Below are 21,779 nucleotides of genomic sequence, written 5' to 3'. Positions count from 1 at the left end.
AGCATCTGTGGATACTGTCCACAAACACAGGCTCAGATTCAGTGGGAGGAGGATGAGGTCAATCAAGACCACAGGTCCAAAGACTATGTTTGGGGCACACGATCTCAGAAACAGAAGTGACATTACAAATCCCCTCTCAGGATTCATATCCTAAAGCTCACTAAATCATACTTCAGTATTTTTAGTTTCTTTTGTAGCCCTATATATTTATTCTATGCTTTTTAATAAATTATTATGACAAGAAGTCATAAAGCTTTCAGACTGCCAGAGGCACCCATGGCCCCAGAATTTTTAGGAACTCCAAATTCAACCCTTAGCTGATGCAATTGTACATTCCTTTGTTTATCTCTTAGTACATATCAGGCACTTGGGCCTTGGTGATCCAGCATTCAGAATAAATCATCATCAAGGGACAGAAAACACAGTAAATAAATCTTAACCCTCAGGCTTCAGTTTGTTCCTCTGAAAAACAAACAAATCATGGGCATTTAAAAAAGGTGCAATTGCTAGTTGTAATATTCTATGACTCTATTACCTGAGCCCACAAGGATATTTTTTTTTAAGGCTCAGTAAATTCATCAGAATGGCATTATAGAGCCTGAGAGCGCAGCTTGGTAGTACACATGTGGTGAGTAGGCACAGAGCGGAGTAGTTTCTACCATTCAGCTGAACTTGAAAATATTTAGAATCACTGTTTTATCCTCAGTTTGATGCTATTTGAGGCAATTTATTGTGCAGTTAAAACACTTTTGCATTTGTTATCAAAAATCTTCTAAGGTGAGTAGGAGAGAATTTTGTGAACCCTAAAATAGCATTCCCTGAACCAAAGTCTTAATTTCCCTCACTCTTTAGGTTGGAGGGTTGTGCTTTTCTTAATTTCCACTTAGTCGTTTGGCAATGTAAAAACTGTGTATGTCTACAGATGCCCTTATTAACAGAAAATTGATAAGAATCATCATTTCCAATGCAAACAAGCCAGTCCATAAACTGGGATCTTTGGTGCACACCAGGGTGATTTTACATATAACACAGATATAAATGTTTTATATGCTGTATCTTATTTTATTCAGTTGGGAATGGGATTCACCATTAGTAATAGCTACTTGCCCTGCTTTCATCTAGCTGTGCATTTCTCTCATACCTTAGCTGCTTCACTAAAGTCTTCTTTAAAAGAAGACAAATTTTCCAATAGGGGCAAAGAATATCTTCCCTTTTAGATATTCCTGAAAAGAGGGTTAAGATATCATTTCATATCAGAATATAAAACAGCAGAAGATGAGAAAGGGCATGATTGGGGTGAGTAGTTACAACCATTCTTAGAGATAAGATGCTTTATTTCAGGGAAAACATGTTTCACTGCCCACTTCATAAAGCGTATGTGCCTCCTTCCATGCACAAAGCACCTTCAAAGAAGGTGGGGTGAAAATCAGCCTTCTGAATCGTTTTGATCAACTTGGCATTCCAGCAGCTGTGAGCCTTGCTGTGGAGTGTTCCACGCACAGCAGTGTTGGATGGGGTAACCTCGGGTTAGCCACCAGGGATAGTGTGGGCAACAGCTCCTGGGTCAACAGACACCAGCGACTGAACAGCTGTCAGGTCAACAGTGAGACAAGTTTCTTTTATATAGTTTTAACTAATTTGTGTTTGGGCACAAATTTTATTTTTAGCCACACCAGCATCTTCTCAGAATATTGCTTTCACACAACAGATCTTTATTCAAAACCACCTATTTCATTCCCTGCTCTCCTCCTTTCCCAACTCTCTTATTCTGGTTCAACATGTGAGTTTCTTTAACCATTCTCCATGGGCACAAATCTCCCAGGTAAGGATGACAGTCACATGCTATGCCAGTGCAGGGGCCTGGCTTGGATTTAAGCATCTCATCCTCGTAACACCTTGACATGCTGAACTCGTTTTCCCAACAGCCCCAATGCAGAAACTTCTTAGTTACGTAGTTGGTCCAGCCTCAGACTCACCAGACTATGAATAAAACAACAAGAACAAAACCCTACATATGTATGTGCACATACACACATGCACACATGTTATCTGGTGTTCTCTGTGTGGATGGTCCCACAGATTCCTGACTTATTTCAGAGTCCTTTCACTACCTTATCATTTGCCCCTTCTTGTTTCTGAATCTTCCCACCAAGTCCACCATAAAAGCCCTTCAACCCACCACCCAGGTACTCTATGGACACAGTACTAATTGATTTGAGATGAAGCAGCAGCACACTGAGACCCTGGGACTGCCTGCAGCACCCTTAACCTGCCTGATCACATGCCTGTGCACCTCCAGAGATGTGGTTTATGGTGTAGTTTGGACCTTAAACGCCCAGCAAAGGCTTGTGTATTGAAGGCTTGGTCCCCAGCTGATGGCACTATTGGGAGGTGGTGGTGGATCATTGAGGAGGCAGGGCCCAGAGGGAGAAAACCACTGAATCCTGTTACTTGATTTTCAGAAGGACTTTGGGCTGGTAATGTGAAAGCTGCACTACCAAGATTTAAAAGAAAAAAAAAATCTCCCAGTACATTTATGGGATGTTGATGTTTAAAAAAATGACACAAAGTGTTATTACCTAAAGTCTTCCCATCCCATACCCTTCATTGCCTTATGTTATCTTGTCACTGGGGGCTCGTCCCCGAAAGGGACGTTGGGACTCCAGCCCCCTTCTCTTTGATTCCCAGCCACATGAAGCAAGCAGGCTGGCTCCAACATAATCCTTTCATGATATGTGCCTCACACAGGCCCCAAATTATGAAGCAACTGAAGATGAAAGTCTCTGACACCATGGACCACAGTACACCTTTCCTTTGCTGAAGTGGCTTATGTCGGGTGTTTTGTCACAGTGGTGGGAAGCTGACACAGTTTGCAGCCCCCACTAAGTCTCTTGAGGGCAGACTTGGTGCATCACGGGTCCACAGTCTCTTCTGTTGTTTCTGCTGTTGCTAGGTCCCCACATACATGAACAATTAAAGTGCAGACTTTATTACCAAATGAGAGGGACATTTTAACAACCTGGTTGGATACTCTTTTGTAGCTCTTTTTAAAAGTTAAAGCTGGAAACTTAAATAATTAGCTAAACTGTAGTTTGGAAATTGTTTGTTCATTTTAACTACTACAAGGTTCATTTATTTCCAAAGTTAACAGGAGGTAAACCTCATATCTCAGACATGGTCATTACTATTGCTATTATTTGAACAGTGCTTATTAATTCAAATTATATTCAAATTCATTATCTCACTGCCTCTTCTCAAGAACCTTGGCTCTACATTCTGTTATTACCAACAACTTCACTTTACAAGCGAGAAAGCTGGTATTCATGGAGTTACATGACTTGCTCAGGTAGTTAGCTGCAGAACTGACATTAGAAGCTCTAGCCTCTGTGAGGTTCTGAATTTTCCACTCCTTTGGTGAATAATACCCTGTCAAATAAATTCTGTTATATAGTGAAAATACAAGTGGTACAACAACAAAAAATATAGAATAACATCAAAGTTTAAAATGTAGAATTTGTATACTGAAAAGCCCATGAATTATATCTACCGCATGAATTATATCCAAAGACAACTCCAAATCAACTGCACATCTCCTGAGCAAATGTGTCACTCTGCAGCACACACATGCACGTAGCAAGGGCTTGATAGAAGCTTATTTTACAAGCTGCACATTTGCACTGTTCCAGGAATTGGCATGGTGACTGTTTCCATCCATATCAGCTACAGCAAACAAGTGGAGAAATGTTCAGGCCTCCCCCAGCTATGAACCAGCAGGTACTACTTTTAATTTAATAGTCCCTGCCAGTGACTGCACACTGTCAATAACTCACCACACAGAGGAATGGGCTTGTTCATTACCAATTTCCCCAGATAATTGGCAGTATAAACCCTAAAGTGACCATTTCATGTGCTGTCCTTTACCACAGCACCAAGCCCCCAGTCCTACTGTCCATACTTACCAAGTACCGCTCAGAGGACACACTAACTAGGATGAGGTCATCTCCAACCCGTACTTTTTCTCCTTCTGATCGCTGCTTCGAGGCTGGATGTATAGTCCACCAACAGGCCTCACCTGCAGAGTGAAAGGAGAGTGAAACACAGAGAAGGGTCTTTTAACTTAAAATCTGTTTTCTTTGCCAGTGATTCCATTAGCACGACTTTCAGAAATGTAAAATTTCATGCAAATTTCTCTCTTAGACCATGAAAATCTAACAAACTTAGCCAAATTAGCTTAGGATAAGACATACTAAAATGCAAAGTTTCTTCCAATAGAAACTTGATGTGACATTTTGGGAAGATTTTAGTCTACCCCTTCCCCCACTAAGAACTATTTAAGGATATTTATATAAGTTCACATAAGACCAAATTCAGCAGCCACCCAGTTCTGAATTCACTCTATGCAATCGCACACCATTATCCTGTTCACATAGCTCTTCTATAATAACACCTAGCTTGGTGTCACTTTAGTTTCAGAAGGACTTTATGATTTGACAGTTTCCATTATGGTGATTTTTTTTTTATTTTTAAATCTCCCAGGACTTTGAGATGCTGATTCAAAAAGGGATGCCAAGTATTGTCACCTAAAATCTTACTGTTCCAACCCCATTTTTGCCTTTGTTATTTTAAAATGTAGTTTGTATTAATCTCATAGTAAAGTAAAAGAGAATCCTAGTACATAAGAATACATTGCAAAAAGACTTGGCTACACATTAAATCAAATCATATCTTCTAAAAAAGTCCAGCATAACCATGGACCACATGTCCATTTATCATTCTTCAGCCCCTCTGCTGATGTAGGGATGTAGGCACACCATCCTTCAGTCTGTCCAGACCTGAAGATAGGTTCTCTCCAAAGTGGCAACAGAGTTCTAATGATATCTATTAGCTAGTAATTATGCTTCTCTCCCCTTCCACAGCTTTATTATTTTTCTATAAACATATTTCCTCTTCCTAACTTACTGATGCCAGAATGCAAGGTCCCTAACAGCAGGAATTCCACATGTTTTTTTTTTTTCCCCCACTGCGGTCTTCCCAGCTCCAAGTAGCATACACTATAGGCACTCAGTAAAAGTTAATTTTGCATGAAGTAATAAACGAGTAATCCAATAATATTTCTTAAGCATCCTATAGTCAATATGTAGCCTGGGCCTTGTGCTGCTTTTCTTATACAAACCAGTCTTATTTGCAGGTCACTACCCAGCAGAATGCCTTTATTCATTCACCAAATCCACTTTTTTAGAACTGTAGATAGTTTTTCACTCACTCTCACAAGCATTTATAGGGTACCCACTGTTTGCCAATTACTGCTTCACAGTAGCCTGAGAAACATTAGTAAACAAGAAAAAAAATCACCTGCCTTATAGGTTTAATTATGATGAAGGAAAGCAGAAAACTAATGATGAATACAATAAATAATTCAGCAATTCAGAAGAAGTAGAGTCATGGGTAGGGGAGAATATTATAAGGGATCAAACTTAGGCAGAGGGACTGACTTTCTGTCATCCTCTTATCTCAGTGTAGGAACACAAGTTCTAGAACCCGTCTTGAAGTCTTCTGAAGAGCAAACTTGACTTTCTTTTTCATTTAACAGTGTGCTAAAATACACTAAATGAGAAAACTAAAACCCTAGCAAAAATGTGGAATTACTGAGCCTATAGAAAATGAAAAATCAGAATGCCTGGGATTCTCAGACTTTCTTAGTTTATAAATATAGTTTTTATATGTTTGTTGTTTATTAAACTAGAGAATGTGAGAAAGTATTTTAAATTTATAGCTGATACGTAAAAGGTAAAAACTGAACATGTTAATAAAGTGTCATGTGATGTTTTGATACATGCAAACAAGGTACAATGTTCAAATCAGATACTTACCTTCTCAAACATTTCTCGTTTGTTTATGATAAAAACACATGGGCTCTTTCCTTCTAGCTTGTTGAAATATATAGTAAGTAACTGTTATGAATACTCACCCTACTGTGGCACAGCATTCCAGAAAATGTTTGCTGTTGCTCTGCTTTGTTTATTCCTGCAGTGCAGGGACTGGACCCAGGGCCTTTTGCACACTGGGCAAGTGCTCTATCATGGAGCTACACCCACAGCTCACCAGAAAGATTTCTGGAAGGGGTGTGGGGATGGGCTGATCCCTTCCCTGAAAGGAACAAAGTTGAACTACCTCCTTCTGTTCTTTTTCAACTTGGTCTCATTTATTTTTAACTCCCAAAGTCATGCATACTCTTTGTGAAAGATAAAAGAGTCAAACTGTACAGAGGCTTATAAAATAAGTGTAAAGTCCTCAGAGAACTGAGAACAGTTCTCTTTTTTTGACTTTCCAAAAGGATAAATGTGTTAATATATACTTTGTTTCAAAATATGGAAATGTACATGTCCCTAGACAGACATGCAGCACAATGCCCTGTGGGCAGAGCAATGAAGGAGATTTTTATTTTCTTCTTGTTTGAGTGTTGAGATTCAATAGCTTACATGTGTATACCTAAAATATGTTTGAGCTGAGAGACATGCGGCGATACTTCATAAACTAAATAGTGCATTTTAGGACAGTTCACGCCCAGTAAATTGGATAGTAAATACTAGTTTTTCTCTCCAAACTCACAGAATAGGGTTTGAAAGCCAGTTTGAATATCCAACTAATTACATGGGAGTTACCAATAGGAAAAATATATACTTCCTCCCTCTACCAAAAACGTCAAGTAGGAAAGCACTTTTTTCTGACTCTACCCACGAAAGCACTGGTCTGATGCAACTTCCAGGGTGTCTCGTAGCATCTTCCAACCCAGCCCAGCTCTCACCGTCCCCAAGGCCCTCACCTGTGGTGTCCTCCTGCAGGCCAACGTCAAAAGCCAGCTTATCAGTTGAAGACCTCGAGGTGGAGAGGCAGCACAGATACTAAAACACAGAACCAGGAGTTGTCTGTCACTCAACATTGACAGTCACAGTGGAGTCCTATTCTGACAAGTGATTTGATATGTGTCTGTCTCTGCTGATGAGCCTTTTTCTAAAAATTTGGATGCTTCTGCACAAAGCGCAGGCTTTTAAATGTCTGAGACAGAACAGCCCTAGCACAGCATTCATTAGGAGCAATACTCTAAAGGAAATGTGGTCTTCTCTCCCTCATAAAGACTAAGGAAATGTGCTCTGTCAGAACAAGAAGACAAGTGGCTGGGGATGTGTTTGTACATCTCTCACTTCATGTGATATTCATGATCCCCAGCAAGAGCACGACGTGATCTGACAGCGAGAACCCTCTCCCCAGAAGAAACTGGAAAACTACTTTTATCTTCTAGTTCTCTTTTCTCCTCCATTTTTTTTTAAACTCTCCGAAATCCATCCAGAATTGACTTTGGCATGCATCATGTAGGCTTTACTAAAATGAAGTCTGATCGTGCATGTAAGTGTGTGTGTTTCCTTAGGAATAATGGAATACTCTCCATACTATCATCGGCCCCCAACCTTAGGTTTTCCTAACTATATGTTCGTAGACATAAAAGTTTAGGATCATTTTTCAGGCTAACTCCCCTATCCCCACACTCCAACTTCAAACACCTTGTTAAGTGCTATAAGAATGCGGACACAAAGATGAACGTGGCATGAGCTTAAAGTACACCACCATCTGCACGAAGCAGGCTCACTGCCAACAATAACAGAAGCCTGCAAAGAGTATCCAGACACAATTCTGGGGATTGAGAAAGCCCAGGCCACTCTCCAGAAGCTCTGGACAATTAATGCAAAGGCTATAAAATTCCTATTAGGGAACAGGGCCCATCCAGCTAAATGGCGCCCAGTGAGTGTGTACAGGCAGGAGATGAACTGATTGGGAGAAGTCAGCACCATAGGGATGGGGCATCAACTTGACCTGGAGACTATGACTTGGCCTCTCAACTATGAAGCACTGGCTCTCGTGGTTACAGAAGTTTCAAGGGTCCCCAAAACCTGTACTGGGTCAATACAGGATTGAGAGTCTAACCTGGAGACAGGCAGCTCACAGTGGTCCCTAAAGTTCACAGACTCAGATATAAACTGTGTGAAATGTCTGTTTTTATTATAGAAAAAATAACAACTTTACAATACACAGACATCCCAGACAAACAAGGCGATGCCTATGAAAGTTTTCTGTGATTTTCCTCAGCAACATCATAGTCCTCAGCACTGCAGTTACTAACAGACACACTGTCTTCCAAGCTTCACGGGAACACTGAGGAAGATGCTATAATTAACCTACTAACTTCATGAAGTTCCATGGAGGCATGGAGAGTAGTGCCTAGCACAGAGATGATCAAGCAAATTTATTGAAGGAATGAAAGAAATTTTCAGATGCAATTAGAACTTTAAGAGGCCCAGAAAAGCATCCCAGGCTGTGAGATGGCCAAGTGCAGTTGACCCCAGATCTCAGCACTGACAAACTGAGTAAACTCAACTCTGATATGCTGTTAATTCTGAAATGCAAAGTCTTCTTAAAACATTTATTATTTCACAGTGTGCATTTTGATTGCTCCTGAAGGTGGAGTGCTTCCCACAACATTTAAACATATGAGCACTCTCCACCAATGAGTCATTTCTGTATGGGTGCCTCCTCTCCAGCCTCGCTGTCAAACTGTACCACTGTATTCTTTATCTCACAGGTCAAGCGGGGACTTCAAGAATAGTGCCAGGCAGCAACGACTAACAGGATAGATTCCTGCTTTTATTTGGTTTTAGACAATTTTATCAAGAATGGCTTCAGAGTTTCATTGATTTGATAATTATATTTGTTATCATTGAGGAAATAATTGTCAATGCTGACTTTTCGTTAGGAATGAATAAAAGGTTTTATTACCTTTATCAGCACTTGTTGAGATTTTATTTGACCTTTTTATGTGATGTAACACAGTAATTAAAATGATATTAGTAAATCATCATTAATATCACACTTATACTTTTCCTACACCTCTCTCTCTAGACATTTAAAAACAGGTTACTGCATCGACATCCATGACTGAAATCAACAGTGTGTGTGCTTGCTGAATCTTGACTTTGAGGCAATATTTACTCTCCTGCAGAAGAAAAATTCACACAATATGGAATTATCTCCTTTTTTTAAGGGAATAATTTATTTTATATGTCCAGATATTGGACTATTGGATAACCACTAAAATTATACTGATGAAAAACTTAAACAACATGGAAATGTTCTTTTTATGATAACAGATAAAAAGTCAAAATATAAATTTATAGAGTAAAACATCAATTAGGTAAAAAATATTTTAAAAACTGAAAAAACGGAAATGTCTTTAAAATCACCAACAGTTTTCTCTTAGTATAATCAAAAGAATTATTTTGCAACTTAAAAATATTATAGAATATTTGGGCTGGGGATGTGGCTCGAGCGCTAGTGCGCTCGCCTGGCATGCGTGCAGCCCGGGTTTGATCCTCAGCACCACATACAAAACAAAGGTGTTGTGTCCGCTGAAAACTAAAAAAAAAATAAATAAGTAAATATTAAAATTCTCTCTCTCTCTCCCTCCTTCTCTTTAAAAAATATTATAGAATAAATATGTATTGCTTTCATAATTTAATAAAGCTTTATAATGAATGAGATGAAGCTTTTATAAATTGTACATGTCTACATAAATCATTTATAAAGTACACAAAAACAAATATATATACACACATATATGGATATAAATGTGTGTGTTCATGTGTGTGTGTATGTATGTGTACATGGCACATGCCTATAGTCCCAGCAACTGGGGAGGCTGAGGCAAAAGGATTGCAAGTTTGAGGGAAGCCTGGGCAACACAGAAAGAACCTGTCTCAAAAAGTACTGGGATGTATTTCAATAGTAAAAGCTCCTGAAGTCAATACCCAGAGCCAATATACATGTGTGTGCATGCATTCATGTGTTACTTCAATGCAGAGAAAATAGAAAGTGAGAATTCTGTGCCTCACAGGTGTCTAATGGAAAGCTGGTTTAAAGAAGGAGCTGATGTGGAAAAAGAACACGGAGTCAAGAAGGAAAAGTAGTTTGTGGATAGACCCTGACATAGGAGTTCACAGATGGCATTTTTATCTTATCTTCTAAATGCGTATTTTAATCCTTTCATAAAGAAAAGGGACATATTTCTTATTTGGTTCTTAGAGTGTTCTCCTCCTAAAACTATCAAAAGTGAGATATTAGAGATAGGAGTCCTATAAAGATAGAACAGAGGGAGCTTGAAGGCCATCTAAGCTAACCTTCACATTATCAATGAGAAAAGCAAAATGGTACAAAGATACTAAAGAGGGTATACATCCAAGCTCACTAATACCATGGCTGAAGGGCGTTACCAACATTTCCTGGCTCTGCATCCCAGCTGCACAGACAGGACCATGTGAAGGTGAAATCAAGCAGTCCACTCACCATGCCGCTGTAGGAATGGCGCAGCAGGATGGCATGCCCATAGAGGAGTGTCCTGTGGCCACCACCTTGAGCAGTCTGCATGGGAGAAGGAAAGGAGAGAAGAGAAACACACCGATCAGCAGACCTAACTAATACAAAGCTCTTGCTCTTCTGATACCAAGAGAAAGACAGTAGGAAAGATCAGAGTAAAAATGCAAAGTGCTATGGAAATATTTCTTAAACCTCTTAAACCGTAGAGGAAGCCTCTACAGCAGGCGGCACTTGCTCTGGCTCTTGAAGGGTCAACATGAGTCCAGTACCAAACCCTGCTCGTTCACAGAACACTGATCTCCATTTCTCATGAAGCTGTGGTCCCTAATGGGCAGTGCCTTGCTTAGTGCCCAACACACCATGAGAACCTAGTGTAGTTCAAGCACGAATCTTCCCAAGACTCAGGGCTCCTCTCGTCACCCCAGCCTCAACACTTCTCATCCCTACAATCGCTCATTACTCCTTTAGGTCTCAGCCCCAATCACCCTATGCTTGAACACACCTGAATCCCCTCCCCTCCATTCTACTCTGTTCTGGGACAGAGCCTTCCCTCTTCCCAGCCTCTTCTGAGCTATGCATTTAGACTTGAGTTAGAGGCTACCTACTACATAAAACCTCAACCTCTTTCTGCAAAGTGAGCCCCTCCCTTTGTCCTCCTGCAGGTTGAGCCTCATCCGTCTGCTCTGCAAGTACCTTCTTCTCCTTGACCAGAGTGAACTCAAGGAAAATGACCTCGTTTCACCCACAGTTGCCAGCAAAATGTAAGGCTGCAGTAAGCGCTCAACAGACACCTGTTGAATAAAAACTGGATGCAAGAAGCCCCATTTCAGGCTCCATGAGGAGTGGGCAGAAGGGCACCCTGGCACAAAAATGATTATAATGGTCTGGAGGAGCATCAATCTTCCCCCAAATGAGGAGGGATCATGGGTTTGCAGTGGGAAACAAAGAAATTTGAAAGGAGATCATGGTGAGATCACAGAAGGTATAGACTTGCGTGTCAAGAAGTACATATTCCTTTCTGTGGGAATCTGTAAGGACTTGAAGGACAAGAGTAATGATACTGACTGTACTATAAGTAGTACAGGAGAAAGGACTCCAATACCCCATTCTTTTATTCCTTATTTTCAAAAAATATATCCCCTCCCTTTTGTTCCAAATAATCCCTTAAAATCATGTTATGCCTGAAAAACCCAAAACCATTCTCAAAACAGATGTTAGCAGATATTTAGTAGTCAAAAGGAGAAATCTACTTTGAAAATTATACTCCTTTACAGAATGAGGCTGTCTTGAGAGTGTACTTATTTTTTTCTGTAATACATTTGTAATACATTGTGGCCGGGAGCACATTTTTTCACACTAATATTATATATAGTCTACTACTAGTTTCTCCAGTAAGTAGTATTACACAAAAGAAATGCTCTTTCCTGCTCATTCAAAGAAAAAAAAAAATTTACAGGGTGTATGCTCTAGGAGAGGTTTAGGTTCTGGTGTCAAAAAGCTATTTCATAACAAGCCCCCAGTCTCCTTTCCTTTGCCTTGCAAATCAAAGTTTTCTTAGAAAACTCAAATTACTCATTTACCAATTATTATTTACACAATCCCCTGCAATCGCCTTCAAAAGACTTGCACACTAGCAGTAAAAAGAAAGAAGCAAAAGAGCCCGGACTGTATCGTGTGTGTATGTCTTAGCTCCCCCACTGTAAGGCAGGTTAAGCCCTCTTAGCGCAAGTATTATCTGGAATTACATGTCTTTAGAGCACTTTTTCAAAACTGTCAGAGGCCCTCTCTGTTCCCCAAGACGCTACTGGGTGCTTACAGCACCTGGATTCCCCCCTGTATCAGTAATAGCTAGTGAGCTACCACCAGCCTTCTCCCTGACCCTCCAGAAAGCCAGGAGCCTGCTGTCAGCTCTGGGGGAATCTGTCTCTTGGACTTGATGAGGCTCCTCTAAGAGGCTGTTGTTCTTTTGGTGAAGGGAATGCTACTACCATTTCCAAACACCTCCCAGTATTTCTGGCATAGGAGAGGCAAGCATCATTTCAAAAAGTAGTAAATAAAATTTGACTTTTTAAAAACATCAGTTTTCAGCAAAAATTGGCTTTTCTGGCTTATGTGTATGTTTGGTCTCATGTCCCCCGAGATGATCAATGGTGTTAATATAAAACCTTCAAACAAAGTCTAAGCAACATTGCTGTACGTATCCTAAACAAATCTTGCCTCAAATTCTTCACAAGTTATTTTAATACCCACTTTGTGTTTTCTGGCATTCCTATACTTTGATTCACAGATTCTTGTCCAAAATGTCCAATCAGGTAATGGAAAGTGACGATCCTTATTATCCAAAGTATAGGTATGAAGACATGAATTGGTGTGAATATACTGTGTATACAACCAGAGATTTGAAAAATTGTGCTCTATATGTGTAATAAGAATTGTGATGCATTCCACTGTCATATATAAACACTAAAAAATAAAAATGAATAAATTATACATTCATTTTCTATTCTTGTAAAAGGTTAAAAAATTAGCATGGATATTTAACTTTAAATTAACTAATTATGTGTAAAATGGATTAATTATCACCTGCCTTTTCCAAAATACATGAATCTTACATTGGAAAAGAAAAAAGTCCAATCAGGGAACCATCATTGTAAGTAAAAGCTTTGATGTAAATACTCCTACATGGACATTTATTTAGAGTAACAATCAATCATGGACCATAATTTACTTGTCTATTGTTATTCTTTGTTGAGATGGAGACAATTTGGGTTGTTGAAGCAACATTTGAGGTATTGCACCAGGGCAGAACCATAAAACAAGAATAATAATGATGGAGATGCACCAAAGAGATTTATACACACATGAAAATCACTGGCTCAGTGTTTCATTCTTTCATAATTGGGGAACTTGGCTCAGTACTGTTTAAATGTTTGTGATATATACCAGCTTATAAACCTCTTGAATTATTTTTTATTAAAGCCATTTATTTCATTAACAATATAACATGTCATCATTTTAAGGTTTTCTGTTTTTGTGACCATATTGCTTGTACAAAAATGCTATGCTAATCAATGAAGGACATTTGTCAAAATTCCAGGTCCTAACTATATAAATTTTTAAAAAATAAGTCAGAGTCTGCAGGAGAACTTTCCCATGGCCTTGACATCTATGATGTCACATGCCATTTTAGAAGTTCAACACTAGAATCTAAAAAGGAGTTTACTTACTTCAAGCAATAAGGAGACATATCCTCAATATTAGAAATTATAGACAATAAAAGAAACGTATAGTAACAGGAGCCCTTTCAGAGTGCTTAGATCCCAAATGAAGGTGCTTTTAAGTGTACCTTTAAATACAAATAGTAATGCTTGGAAAATGGAAAAGTTAGTAATTCTAGGGAGAATAACAGAAATATATCTCAGAGGAGGGTGGGTCCCCAGCTGCAGGAGACTCTCAAACAATTCTGCCACCCTTAAGCAGTCAATCAATTGTAACAATTAATGAGAAATGGGGCTTTACGACAAAACCGAACTACCCCATGAAGCTAGGTGACCACCAGCAGGATGGCCATGCGGCACTGAAGAGCTTGTCTTGCGCTGGTGTCTTTCACTTGGGTCTCCAAGGGAGGAGACCAAGCTTAGGGCAGGATCGATACCTCTCTGCTCAGCACCAACAATCAGGAAGGGGATCTGACAAGAAAGCATCCAGCTGGTTCTGAGCAGCTCAACCACACCTTCCAGGTGTGGGTCTCAAAGCGCACATGGTGTGAGCAGAAGAGCACTTGGTGCCCTCTCCTGCCAAGTGGCTCCAATCACTCCAGTTGCATGCAGGTGCCTCTCCTGGTCAATTCCTGACCTTTCCAGGTCATCCAAGTCAGGTATGAAAACAAGCCGTTCACTCTTAGGCCCAGAGTTAACAGCCGTCAAAGCCTCAATGAATTACTTTAGGAATAATGCCTGTTTTCAGCATAGTCTACTTCATCTTTCTAGTCTCACCAAAGATAACTGTTCCAAGACAACCATTCCTTCACCTGTGGCCAACAGGAGGCCAAGAGGGTACTGGAGCGGGTCTAGGGTAGGGGTGAGATAATAAAATAGACACAGTAGATACAGATTAGCAAGCAAAACAGTTTTTTTCAGACCCAATTTCATGATTAATATTTAAAGGAAGAGGATCTATCCACATTTGCTGCTGCTTATAATATGTTTTCCATCCAAATTCCTTGTTCTTGATGCACCTAGTTTAGCAGGTAACACCCCCTCCTTATAATGTAATGATAATATTTTCCACTGAAAAATAAGAGCGGAGGTTATTGGAAGTCTAGAAGATGCTCCATGTCTTTGTCGATGGAAGGCTTCTGTCATTTCACCCCAACTGTCAAATTCCCTGTAGATGATCAGTTCCACTTGGGGTAGCCCACGATGCACCAGATCCAGATATCTGAGAAACCTGAACGACAGGCTTTTACAAAACTCCACAGCTGACGGGAGAGCTCTGCTTCTTTTTCTACAAAGCCGCCTTTCCAGCACATGTCCAGAGTTTTGACTGACACTTCTCCAAGCTTATATCTTTCCTAAATAACGTTCTTTTGATATTATAAATTAATCCTTTATTAACTCAATACAAATAAATGTCTTTACTGTTTCTAAACTTTTAGTATAAAACTTAAGTCCTACAAATACTACAGGAGAAATGTGGTAGGCATATAAAAAGAAAACAAACTTCCAACCATACATCACCAAGTGACTAGATTCTGCTCTATCCTTCCCTGGTATCTTCCTTCAATGACAAGACCATGGAATTTAGTCTTTTCATTTTTCGCCTTCTAAAATCTTTTTTCTAGGGGCTGGGGCTGGGGTTCAGTGTCAGAGCACTTGCCTGGCATATGTGAGGCACCGCATATAAATAAATAGAAAATAAAGGTACATCAATAACTAAAAACTATTTTTATTTTATTAATTTTAATTGATAAATCAAAGGGGGCTGAAATAATCTTAGTTCTGGAGTAAGCAACAGCAATTTCTTGGTGCCCTGTCATTCCCATGCTGAACCTTCTATAAGAACAGCTATTAAGAAGTTGATTTAATGGAAGAAATTCCCAATGTTGACTAATTAAATTTAACATGTTGTAGTATGATTCAAAAATGTTAAATGTTGAAGTTGCTAAATATGAACAAGTGATTTATTTTTTATATTTAAAAATTCCAAAGTTTAATTTTTAAAAATCTTACAAATGTAAAGAAAAAACGTCATAAGTTAAAAAAATAAAGAAAATATGTACAACCATACTGAACACATACTGTAAGTATTACATATATAGCATATGAACCAAATTCTTACCTTCATCATGAATTTCTGTAAGGACATAAGGAAAAGAGAAAAAAATAGTAAGTACGTATTATTTCAAATGCTTGTTTGAAAACATCTCATTTACCAAGACTCCATTTTTCTAAATGAAGCAATTTGAACAATAAAAATAAATAAATTTCATTGTTTTGCACAAAATTTAGTATCAACTACATGCTAGAGGAAAGCTGCAGCAAGCAAAACTCTTAAAAGTGTTTTTACATTAGTTCTTCCATTTTCTGTGAAAACATGCCACTTGACTAAAATGCATTATTCAATTGACAAGATATCTAAGCACCAAGAAAGAGGTATAATCTTAATTTATCCTCTAAAAATACTTAATAAATAAACCTTTTGTTTTATTCTTTGCATATAAATGCAGTGATATAAATAGCAACACAACTAACTTTGGTAAAAACAGATTAGAAGCAGGTAAGGTGTATTTAAACTACTGTGCTGCAATGAGCTGAGCACCCTTCATGCAAAACAGGCAGCAATTCCATCCACAGGACTTGGGAGGGAACCTAAAAGAGGATCATAGAAATGTTCCTTTCTTTCCCTTAAAATGACACTCTCCTCTCATGCATTAGAAGAGTTCTTTTTTCTCTATAAAACATTAAGTATATACATCCTCCTTCATTTTTCACTAGATTCCCTCAAGTTTCCTGGACTTATTGCTGGAAAGATACAGAAATAAAAGAGGAGGGAAAATAATGCCACATTTCCAAACTAACTCTAGCCTTTGGAACATAATGGAAATCCCAGAGCAAAAGGACATACATCTCCACGTTAGTTTCAAAGAAATCAGCACAAGAAAGATTCCTAATATACATAATGATAGGTATTACACTATTTCCCTGAAAATTACAGACAAGTAATACCTATGGAAATTCCTTCGAGACTGATGGTTTTTATTATAAAGGACAACCGTAAAGAACCTTCTCACTCAGTTTTAAAAAGATAGCCTGTTCAATTACATATTTTGTAACTAATATTAATGATGAATGACATCAGGAAATTTATTTTCCATGTCAAAACTGACTAATCAAAAGCCTATGTGATTCACTAATAATGGAAATATAATTAAATTCAGAATTGGGGAAAAGCATTTTTAAACCTTTATTCAAAGAAACAAAATCCAACATACATGGTATATCACAGATTTCTTCATGAGATTTTTTAATTGAGTGAGATTTGGGGTATTTTTCTTTAAAACATGCTTTCAGTCTGATTTTGACAGTTAAAAGTAGAAAAAGAATGATCAGTAGAATAACTGAGGCCTGCTCCTCAAAATTTCTAAGTAGTGTTTGCAGGAAAAATAAAATGAGAAAATCTGCATATGCAATAAGATGGAATGAATAATGCAAATTAGCAAAGCTAAAATATCCATCTGTACATATACCTATAATTTCTAAAAGATAACCAAGAGCATGGAAGATTATTTGCAACAGTATTAACATTAACTTTTTGTGCAAATCTCTAATTGGTCAATTTGGCTTAAGTTCCAGATATCAAAGTTAGAGCATTATGAGATTTTCCAAGAGATTGTTCAAGGGCAAAGAATAAAGCAAAGTCCATTAAAACAAGGAAGATGAATATATTATTTTAATCTCAATGTAAACACTGCCTAAAGATGATGAAAAGCATCAAACAAGAAAAGAATAACCATAAAAACACTCTTTCAAAGTAAATGACATCATGAGGAGAGAAAAGAAACTCAGAATAATCAATAGTGAAGAAAGTAGACTCTTCAGGTGTAGAGAATATCACTTTCTGGTTTGCAATAAATTAATTTGACTTATTTCACTAGGGAAGAGCTAAAATCTCATTAGGCAAACTGGAGCAGGGGTGACGACAGCTTGAGTTCTGACCTGCTTTTTGCCTTAGAAGAAATTTTTGGATGATGATCAATTTGCAGACAAACACAAAGTAGGGGCAGGGGGTGGGGGGTTCTTTAGGGTAAAAGTACAAGTAACAGTAAATCAGGGTCCCAGGCTGTTTAATTACTGCAGAACTGACAGGTCAAATGAAGCTCCAAATATGATCATGAGCCAGGGGCAAAACCACCTATGCAGCACCTAAACACGAAAACCAGGAGAAGAAACTACTAATGGTACATCTTAACACCAACAGAGAATTGGGAGTCAAGTGGATGGCAAAAAGCAGAACTGTCCTTGGTATATAAGCTCACTCAGTACAGATCTAAAAGACCCAAGGCATCTTAGCAAATACAAAGAGTTAAGAGCAGAAAAGCAAGTTGAACAGCAATATTTGACTCTGAACTTTACTGACAAATATTAGACACTTATAAGATGAACAATTAGATTCAATCCCTTAACAGTGCAAAGAAATAAACAATATAGCAAAGGTCCTCTATCAAATGATACCTTTCAGTGTGTGACCTTGATCTTGTTTTTTAAGCCAGTATTTCAGTTTAATGAAATGAAACACAAAATGCTTTTACATAAGGACCTATGTGAGAACTTTTAAATAAGCTTTAGCTAAAATAGCACCTCAAAAAGTATAGAGATGAGGAATTAGCAACAAAGTAACAAACAGTAGGGGTCACTAAAAGGAATTACCAAGTGCTATAATCAGAGAATAGGTCAAAACATAGTGCAGGTCCTCTCTAATATGAACTTCCACCCAGAAGGTGGCGTGTAGGGCTCTGCTCACAGAACATCAAAGATAAGCCTTTTTGCCCTCCTAGTTCCAGGTAGGTAGGGTGCTAGGAGACGTTAGGAGCCTCATAACCCTCCAACCGCCAACTCTTTTATGAGTGAGAAAGAAATCTGTTGCTTCACTATGTTGAGAGAATGAGAAGTTGTTAAAACACCAAATACTTGGGTTTATAGGTGGTGATGTTTAATTACGGATACTCCCAGTAATTGTAGGAGACAAAAGTAATCTAGCATGAACAATCCCAAGTTCTAAACATATATCAATATACACTAATAGCATATGTAGTTATATATTTGTGAAACTATTACCCTTATGATGATGATATCCTATGTCAGTGTTTAACTTCCTATGGTTCCCCCACTGAAAATATCCAAGACTGGACTGATGAGACAGACTTAGTGACTGCACATTCACAAACTATCAGGACAGGACTTAGCTTTCAATATAGGGCCAGGGTTGGGGCTCAATAGCAGAGCACTTGCCTCGCACGTATGAGACACTGGGTTCCATCTTTAGCACCACATAAAAATAAATAAAATAAAGGTATTGTGTCCATCTACAACTAAAGAAAAAAAAATATTTTTTTTAAGTAATACACAGGGCCAGGGTTGTGGCTCAGTGTCTAGTAGAGCGCTTGCCTATTATGCATGAGGCACTGGGTTCGATCCCCAGCACCATATAAAAAAAATAAAGGCATTATGTCGATCTAAAACTCAATAAATAAATAAATAAAAGGAAGTACTTATACATATAATTCCTATTGAAATGCTCTCATGCCACTCATGTTGATGGCTCCTATGAACATGGTCTTGTGTCACTGGCATCTGGTAAACATGCACGTAGATATGTTTAAAAAGAACATTATATATCTTTGGCAGATTTGTGGCAAATGTTCTTTTTCAACCTTTCAATCACTCTACAGACAGCTTGTAAATGGACCATCTTTCCTTTGGGGTGTAATGGATTTCTCCTTCCTTCTCTCCCTCCCCCTCCCCCCCTCTCCTCTCCCCCTCCCACCCTCCCCCTCTCACCCCACACACAATCTAGTCCTTCTTTAGAAGGATAAAGGAAAATAAATGATTCTGAAAGCTACTCTAAGTCCTGACATTTTATCTCTGTGACAAATGTTTATGTATCACAGAGCTCATAAATAAAGCTCTTCTTTACCAAGCTTGCCTCAAAAGAGAATTTCCCTAAGTTAAAAACAAAGTGAGCTCTGCAGAGGATAGTGGATAATAATGACCTAAAGATACCTGAAGCCTACCCTATATGTATACAAATAAAAAGTCATCTGTATCAGGATTTAGAAGATTCTGTATTTTCTTCCAATCCACTTTAAACATGAATGCATTCCATTTTTTTGGTAACATGAAAGCATTTCAAAAACCCTCACATAATAATAGCTGTGTGTAAAAAGGCACGTTTTAAAATAATTACTGTGTTAGGAACATTTTAATTGATTACATATCTTAACAATTACAACATCAAGATATTTCTCTTAAAAAATAAAAATATAAGACATCATTTGGTTATAAACAAGGTTTTATATACAGCAATTTCCCAGGCTGTTCCATTCTTTTACTATCCCCAACCATGACCCGAAATCCTAGGCCTCTGTATTGCAAACCAGTGGCATCACTTAGGGAGGGGCTGGGGAGAACAGCCAGAAAGATCAGTTAATTACCTTCTAAGCAGGACTCAGATTCTCTTTTAAAGTATGAAAAGCAGCATTTCATCTCTCAGTGAGTTTTTGTTTAAGCACAGGTGCACAGATGCCCCAAAGAGACTGAGGAAGAGGAAGAGGATGAGACTGAGGGAGGAAGGGAATGAAGGATCGAGAAAGAGGGAGAGAGAAGATGAGGGAGGGGCAGAGGCATAGAGATTTACTGGCCTTTGACAAAGCTATCCAGAATAGCACTATCAGAAAACTGATCAAGAAGTCATTTCAATTTCCATATATATTTAAGTTTATGAAGTTCCTAAAGGTCTTGATGTGCAGTTGTTCAACATAGTCCACACAAGTAAATTTAACACCTGTCCCAGAACAAAAAAATGGCAAATACTAGTGCAATGCTATAACACCCATCAAGGACACCAAGGGCGGTGGCTGGGGATCCACCCGCAGACCCTACCTCATCTGCTGCTCCTAGCGGACAACCTACCTCTGAGCTGTCAGCAGCTTGAGTGTCTTGAAGAGAGCTGCTGGAAGGCCAAGAATCCTCCTCCCCTCCCGAGATTTCCATCACCCCTTGCCCAGTGAAAGTGTCTTCAGGGGCAGGGCATGGAATAATTAGAGAGAGAGAGGCTGGAGGCTCCCACTGCTGGCACAGGCTCTGCTGGGGAGACAATGCCAACAAGCCAATGTGGGAGGCCCTGGAGAGAGCCAACCTGGGATGTTCCTAGGACACCAAGAGCTCTTGGGAGGAAGAAGCGAGAAGACGAGCATTTGTCTATAGCTCCGGAACTGCAGGCCAGGCATTCCAGTGACAAGTAGCTCCCCCAGACACCTGCCCAGTGCCTGCGGAGGAAGACAGCTTTGAATACCTGGCTAGCCCCATATATGACACTGTGGCCAGAAGAGTGTTATCCTGCCAACCTCCTCATTGCTCCTTCCTACTGCATCTGAAGAGGGCAGAAGCCTGGCACAGAGTGGGGGCCTGTGGCACCTGGCAGGGGAGGTGAGAAACCGCTTCCCACAGGTCTTGCCTCCAGGCCTCCTCACTGGAGCACCTGAGCTGTCCCAGCGGGCTTCACTTGCATGGGATGGAGCACTGTGATCACTTAAGTAAGACTTGTGTGCCTGAGACCACTGTGGGGCGTTTTACTCTCTGAATATGAGAAAGGTTGTGGTACCTGCTTCAGCATAACCCAAGGGACAGACCAGATTGTTGCCCTTCCAGGTCAGGCTGCTACAGGACAATTTCAAGCTTCTACTTGGACAAAGCCTAAGGTTCAAACAGACCCTCAAAGGGAGCAGTAGCTCCCATCTGAAATTTATTAACACCTGTCTATAGAATGTGCATCAGTGTTCTGAGACAGACCTGGCAGAGCTTCTGGTTTTATGGTATGTAAATGAACAGACATTTCAGCATCACTGTATTTTATCACCAATATGACGGTAATATTTAAGAATAAAAAAGGATTCTAATCACGTAGAGGAGGAGATTCTGGCCTGTAGAGGAGGAGATTCTGGCCCACAAAGGTTGGCCTACATAAGGCTACAACACAGGGCACTGGCAAAGCTCAGCCTGGTGATGTCAGCTCAATGACATCTCCATCACCTTCTTAGAACTAGAAGGTACTCCCTAATGAAAAACTTACAAATAAAC

At 39.2% G+C, this 21,779-nt stretch overlaps 1 protein-coding gene across 11 annotated transcripts in view; it reads right to left on the bottom strand.

Moving 5' to 3' along the window:
- Positions 1–21,779, bottom strand: part of Ryr2 (ryanodine receptor 2) — a 505,092-nt gene that overhangs the window by 344,090 nt on the left and 139,223 nt on the right. For 10 of the 11 annotated variants that reach the window (XM_078023103.1, XM_078023102.1, XM_078023106.1 and 7 more), the window contains exons 1-4: positions 15,763–15,772; positions 10,393–10,467; positions 6,824–6,902; positions 3,960–4,072 (exon numbers count right to left, since the gene is read on the bottom strand). In XM_078023103.1, coding sequence (XP_077879229.1) covers positions 3,960–4,072; positions 6,824–6,902; positions 10,393–10,467; positions 15,763–15,771 — 276 coding nt within the window. In that variant the 5' untranslated portion in view covers position 15,772. Of the gene's footprint in view, positions 1–3,959; positions 4,073–6,823; positions 6,903–10,392; positions 10,468–15,762; positions 15,778–21,779 lie in introns of those variants that run through there. The other variant, XM_078023113.1, reaches the window with a different exon arrangement.

This window comes from Ictidomys tridecemlineatus, chromosome 10 (genome assembly GCF_052094955.1).
Source record: "Ictidomys tridecemlineatus isolate mIctTri1 chromosome 10, mIctTri1.hap1, whole genome shotgun sequence".
NCBI classification, from domain to species: domain Eukaryota; kingdom Metazoa; phylum Chordata; class Mammalia; order Rodentia; family Sciuridae; genus Ictidomys; species Ictidomys tridecemlineatus.
Note: the sequence above shows the minus strand (reverse complement) of the source record. Positions and strands in the feature narration are given on the sequence as shown.